This window comes from Cupressus sempervirens, chromosome 7, assembly GCF_028749045.1.
Source record: "Cupressus sempervirens isolate cs-2001-9-10 chromosome 7, ASM2874904v1, whole genome shotgun sequence".
In the NCBI taxonomy this organism is placed as follows: Eukaryota; Viridiplantae; Streptophyta; class Pinopsida; order Cupressales; family Cupressaceae; genus Cupressus; species Cupressus sempervirens.
Genome location: NC_143124.1, coordinates 277,380,978 through 277,388,201, shown reverse-complemented (window position 1 = coordinate 277,388,201; position 7,224 = coordinate 277,380,978). Strand labels below are relative to the sequence as shown.

Sequence of the window (7,224 nt, the reverse complement as noted above, 5' to 3'; positions counted from 1 at the left end):
AAAGTTGTATAGGAGTTGAAATCAATTTAGATGCATTTCTTTGGTTCAATATTATAACTAGTGGAAAATCTCTAGCAACCATTGAATTTTTCTTATCTTTTGTGTTGTTTCATATATATTCACAAATTTTAATATATAATTGTATTTTCATCAAATTATTAAATTTTATGCATGGTATGGCAATCCCCGGTCTATTCAAATTGAAGAACCAAGTCTACAAATGGATAGATAATTAAATCTTGTCAAATATTACTATATATATCACAATGTAAAAGATAAATACTTCAAGAAATAGCCTCACATTAATCATTCTTTATTGATAATAGGTATATCCATCATTAAGAATAACAAATCAATCTAAAAATTAAATAAACAATTTTATCACCCAACTTATATGTTTTTAATCCTAGTTCATAACATTAAAACAACTTATTTATTATTTCAGAATAATTTTTTATCTTACAAACTATTTAAAATCTATTTTTAAAGTTTCTTTACAAATAAATTATATGTAAAATAACATAAGGGTTCAACTTTGCAATTTTGAGTCAAATTCATTGCTATATGTTTAATGAGTATTGGTTAACAAGAAACTCTCTTTCATGAGAACAAATTGTACTCATTGCATCTAGATGATGCTCATAAAGGTGGAGTATTGAACTTTTCAAAATATTTGCCATCCCAATACCTCCAGCTGAAATACATTTAACTATAAAATTTCATCACTCATAAAACATTTTCATATTTTATTTCAAATAAATCTTTTAAAATATATAATGAAAAAGTTTTTAGTATAAAGATCTACAAATAAACATCCTAAAATATTTTAGATTTTCCATACATAAAATATTCATAGTCATGACCAAAAAGAAAAAGGAATTAATTATTTTCCAATCTTATAACAAAGCCATATACTTTCAACAATCATTTAAAGATAAATTTTCAAAATGTAATTTACTGTATATCTTTACAAATCTAAGACAGTCAACTCTAGATATTTATATTTCTAAAATAAAGATTTACAATTTAGAAGCCCACCCACAGCCATCAACTGGTCAATGGTCATAGACTCATACGGTCTTCTCACTGGCTCTTATGCCATTTTTCCTATGAAGAAGAGTGATTTTCTGAGACAGTCAAAATATCAACTTCCAAATAACACACAATAATTCAAGAAGAAATCAGATTGGTGTTTGGTAACAGCAGAGCGCATCTCCCACTACCTGGTTTGGACCAATTCACAATCCCGCCAAGGACCATTATTTGGCCAATGCCCTTACTATCTTCTCACACTCTTCTCCTCTTTAATCTCACCGCCATTTTTTCTATGAAAAGCATTAAAACCCTTCCACTTTCGCGACTTGGTATAGAAAGATTTAACGGCCAAAAAAGAAGCATCTTTCGTAGAACTGCTTCTGTTTGAGGATTACTGATGGAGAGACGACTTGCATTGCTGACTGAACAGCCTATAGAGCGGGACCTGGATGCACTAAGATGCTGAAATGCGTCAAGATTATTCAAATTTTAAATCAAACAATGGTGAGAAGATGGGCCTGAGAGGACAGTAAACTGAACTGGTGAATGCAGCGATTAAAAAGGTAAGAATAAAAAACACAAAACTCTTTTTGAAATCTTTCCGATCTGTTAATGCCAAAAATAGGCGGGCAAAGGGTTGGGCGGGAGATATTCAAATTTTAAATGTAATAGCAACTGCGGTGGTAGAGAGTTAGAGAGTCAAACTAACCACGGCAGTAACTGTGGCAGGGGGAAGTTAAAGTTGTGACCAATAACTCTGACGGAAAATATAACGGAAGCGGAATCCTTACGGGGGCCCACACCGGCCACTCAAAGCGGTCGAAGCTTCGAGCGTGCCGGTTAAGCCCGGCCCCCATGGCGGCACCGAAGTCATCATCCACCTAGAGGTAGTGGTTAATAAAGTAGAATAAACGAAATTGCGTATTACATTGTCTACCTATAAAATATATTTTCGGAAAAGGATGTTAGAAGTTGACCATTGCTTTCCGCGCATGAATGCAGTTTCGTAACGCGCTGCAGGGTTACAAAAGATGCTTGTTTATCGCGTCGGTTCTCACTTCTCAGCCACGAAGCTTCCATGCATGTTGAAATATCAATAAATTTAGGACGTTCTCTGGGTTTGGGCTTCAAAGAAATTTGGGGAAACGTAATCGTCAAGGCACCAATTGTCTATAAATTGAGCACCGCTGTCTTATTGCAGCAATTAGAAGAGAACGCGAGGAATTTTTTTGTTTCTACCATGGACTATAAAGAAGATCTCTATATTCCTGATTGCTTCAACGATGATCTTGAATCGCTGAGTGACTTTATGGAAGGTAATGACGAAGAATTTCATGTTGTGTATTAAACTTTCGTGAATGCCAAATTAACAGTGTTGAATGTTCTCAGCGGCTTAGTCCGTTTGTAGGTCTTTTTTTGATCAGCCGTTTATAGCTTTTGTTTTAGTTTGGTAGTTGCTGTGTTCTGGTTCTGTTTGATAGGGGAAAGAGTCAGTTGCCGTCCATGTACCTAGTTCTCTTCATGTTAACCTTATATTTCTTTACAATTACTGTCTAAATTTTTTTCTTAGTTTTCTTGATTATTGATTGGTCTATTTGTCCAAAAGCTCTTCAGTCACCTATAGAGGTTCACAAGTCAAAAACTCAGCAAATTTAGTCATACTGATTAATTTGTATGTACACTAAGTTAGTCTATTAGGTCATTTCCCCTAGGTATCTCTTCCCCTGACCTTAGACTTAAGTTCTTTTAGCTTTCTTGGATTTTATAATATATTTTTTTGATTTAGCCAAAATATGTAAATTATTGACTTTTGGAATGAAATCTTTTTGTTCATTCAGATGAAGACGATGAAGATCTTGAATCCCTGGATGGCTATTGGGAAGGTAATGATAAGCACGATTCAACAAGAGGAACAATACCATCGATTTCTACACTTCCATTAATATTAGATTAACATTTGAATGCTCTTTGCTTTCTCAATATTTATATATCAGACATATATTACTAATAATTGAATGATTTGTATTTTCCAAAATTCAGATGAAGATTTTGAAAGTCAGCAGTATAGTGATGAAGAAGCCGCAGAGATTTTGGGATCGCCGAGTGAAGGAATAAATTGTGATCCAGAGAATCTTTGCGCCATATGCCTTGATCCCTTGCCAAAGTGTTGTGGGGATTTGAAAGAGTTGCCATGTAAGCATATATTTCATTACAATTGTATTCTGACATCCACTAAAACTAAGAACAGCTGTCCCATGTGTCGTGGGGAATACGACTACAGGGAAAGAAAACCAGTTGATCATATTGAGTATGCACCAAATCCATTTTTCATAGGCTTAAACATTCGTCGCTCTCTGGCAAGGATGGTTCAATATTGTATTTTCAGGCCTGAAATGGAAGAAGCTTTTGCAACTTTTGATGAAGCTTCTCAGGTTAACGTATATGGCTACTGGGAAAGAAAACCAGATCATATTGAATTTCACCCAAATTCTTTTTACGTAGAATACTCTCTGGAAAAGGTTCTTGCACGGATAGAAATGGAAGAAGCTGCTGCATTTTTGGCTGAAGCCAAAGAGAATTTAAAATCGCTCCGGGAAAGAATGGCTTGTAATCCAAGGAAGGCCTGTGGCATATGGCATAAAAAACCGTTGCCATGTAAGGAGATATCTATCCTCAGATCCAGCAAGATGAAGAGCAACTGTGTCATGTGTCATGGGAATATGACTGCAAGGAGATTCCATGCAAATCATCCGACCTAATTACTTTTCTGTTTTTCATGCGTTCATTTGCACTTCTTTTTCGGTCTCCCTCTGCGCATAATAAGTTACAGTTGCGTGCAGTTATTTTAGGCCTTAGTTTGAGTGCTATTTTTGTTTCTGTTTGCGTTTGGGTCGTGAGCTTTACTTTGGACGCCCGTAATTGCATGATATCTTTCAGTTATGTGATACCAACTTTTGCAATGCTGCTTTTATAAACAGAACTTTATTTTTTCAAATGGTGTTAATTGTTAAGATTTGAATGTTCTATTCAAAACGTTTTAAGATTTTGATTCTTTGGGGTCTTCACTTTGTTTGAGGAAAATTTGAACATTTCAAAATAAGTGCCACGTAGTGGTATGTACTTGTTGTTAGAATGTATTGTAATAGAAACAATATTCAATATTATAATAATGAATATGTATAGGAAATTGAAGTTTAAAAAGATTAGATATATAGTACAATTATTAATTTTTAATTATGTACTATAAAATATTTTAGTATTGTAATATGTATTATAAAATAATATAATAGAAATTAACTTTATATGTTGAACATTATTTTTACCATGCATTATGCATTATGTATAGTAAAATATTAAAGAAAATGTAATATATAACTTGCTAATTATTATTTTTCATCAACAATTAATAAAAATAAATAATTTAATGGTAATATTTTATATTTTAAATGATAATTCAAATTTTAAATTAGGGGTGCTTGTATTTCAATTTTACGATTATATTTTTTAAAAAATGAATATAAAATTTAAAATATATATATATATATATATATATATATATATATATATATATATATATATAAAACATTTAAAAAAATTTACATTGTGTTTCCAAGAAGATTTATATACATTAGAACACTAACTTACTTCACGGTATATTTTCATCTATTAGTTTCTTAATATAGTTTGTGAATGTAATAATTGTGTATATATCTATATTTACTTGCGAAATTCATGCCGTTAAAAAAGCAATATGGTGGGAGCTCTGAAAAAAGGGGTCTTATAAGAGAAAATGAATTCAACCAATTAAAATGGAGATAAATATTTTTTCATAATATATTATATTGATTAAAAATATGAAAACTTTATAAAAATTGAAACGAGGTAAAAATGCTTGCATATAATTGGTTGATACATTCAAAACTAATTCACTAATGAGACATAGTGAATGCAATAGTACATTGCCTATGGCAAGTACAATAATAAAATATAAGTTTTTCAAAATATTATATATTGAAAAGTGCTTTGACATTATGTACGAGTTACTATAATGAGAATAGGATTATTATATATATATATATATATATATATATATATATATATATATATATATATATATAATTCGAAATTAATATATATTACTATAATTTATTTTATAAAATAATTTGATATTTATAGAAATAAAAATATATTGATATAAAATCTTATTAAAAATTATATTAAATAAAATTAATAAAATTATATAATAATGATAATTCGGTGATATTAACTCAAAAAAGAAAATAAAATTTCAGTGGTTGTAGTATTAGGTACAATTTAATTTAAAAAATTGATGAAAAGTTAAGAAAGACTACTAAACAAAATATTCTCTCAACTTTCCAATTGAATATCGCAAGTTTATATATTAGTAAATTAAGTAATTAAGTATATCAAATTTTCTTTGAAATTGATTATATGATAGTTTTTAGGGTCAAATAAACCCAATCTAAGTCAGGTCATATGTGCATAAATGAACTAAATGTTTAAAATTCTGAAATTGAAAATTAAAAAATTAAAATTGTTAATACAATAATAATTTTCCTTAAGAGAGGTGTGTTTCTCATATGGTAATGCATTGAGCCTATTGAAATGAGCAAAGATAGTGTATTGTCATGTCTCTAACTAGTAGTCAACTTTTTGTGCTTGCAATGATGAGTGATAGGTGTTTACTTTAAGTAAAATAAAATTTAATTTTGTAATCTATCAAATAAATATTATTTATTTATTTAATTGATTATATACTTATAAATTATCATCTAAAAAATATTCCCATAAAAATCTATTATGACAAACTAATAAGAAAATTATATGAAAAAAATAATACGTATAAAGTGGAGTAAAAAATATAAACTGAAATCATTCTAAAAACTAAATTAACTAAACTAAGGGAAGTCTTAGTGCTTCACCTCTGTGAGCATCACCTAGATCCATGACTACTAAGTGTTATTTATTATCATTAGAGATGGATTCTTGTAAATCACTACTCATTAAACATGAGTCAATGAGTTTGACTCAAAAACTACATAATTAAACCCTGATAACAATATCACAATTTAACTTTTTGTTGAAAAGTATCTCCTACTTATTAATTTAAAGTCTATTAGCTTAAATATATGAAAGAAAGCATTTACAAAAATTAAAAACTAAACTAATTTAAAATCTACCAACTTAAATATATGAAAAAATAATCATTTAAAAAAAACCTCGATTAAAAAAACTATTATGAAAAATTAATATGAGAAATATTAAAAAATATATATTAAAAAATAGCAACTCCCAACTAAACTAAAAATGAATATTTAAATGAAAAACTATACTAATTTAAAAAATAAACTAAAATAATTAAAACACTAAAACTTCATTCATACAAATATCCTAAATGCTAAACTCAAAATCAACATTTAAAGTGAAAAACTAAACTAATTTAAAAAAAAAAAATTAAAAAAGTAATTACAAAAAATAAAAACCCAACTAATTTAAAGTCTATTAGTTTAAATATATGAATTAAATAATTATTTTTTAAAAAATCCAAAAATTAATATGAAAAATATAATTAAATATAATTAAAAAATAGGAACTCCTCGCACATATCTTATTGGCTAAAATAAAATAATTCAAATAATTTAAAAACTAAAACTTTAATCAATTTTAAAAATCAAAATTAAATAAAAAAGAAAGAAAAACATGACTTAAAAGTGGAGATAAAACTAACTAATTAGTTATAGATAAATTAATTTATAAATTAAATAAAAGAGTTTAAAATAGAAATAAATAAATAAATAAGAAAAAAAAAGAGTTACCAGTGTAGATAATAGCTAATTAAATTAAATAAATAGAAAAAGAAAAAAGAAAAAAAATAAGAGTTGAAAGTATAGATAAATTAATTTAAGGAACCCCAATCATCACCTAGAAGGGTACTTATAGGAGGAACATCATTATATTTATTATTTTGTTTTTCTTCAACATTTAGACAACTTTTTGGCTTATTGTCTGCATGAAGAGTGTACATGCTATTGTTATAGATAAAATTGACATTTTTTAATGACTATTCGAAGGAACAAACTCCATAGCATGTAACCAAGGCCTACCAAAAAAAGACTGTAATTTGGAGGTCCACACATGACATGAAAATCAATATACAAAATAATTGGA

The 7,224-nt window shown here is 28.3% G+C and overlaps 1 protein-coding gene across 1 annotated transcript; it reads left to right on the top strand.

The window, feature by feature from the left end:
- The first annotated feature begins 2,251 nt into the window (after positions 1–2,251).
- On the top strand, positions 2,252–4,030 carry LOC149546497 (uncharacterized). Its single transcript, XM_089794588.1, has 3 exons — positions 2,252–2,351; positions 2,874–2,918; positions 3,076–4,030. The coding sequence occupies exons 1-3, from the start codon at positions 2,276–2,278 to the stop codon at positions 3,792–3,794; spliced, it is 840 nt and encodes a 279-aa protein (XP_089650714.1). The 5' UTR covers positions 2,252–2,275; the 3' UTR covers positions 3,795–4,030.
- Positions 4,031–7,224: the final 3,194 nt, after the last annotated feature.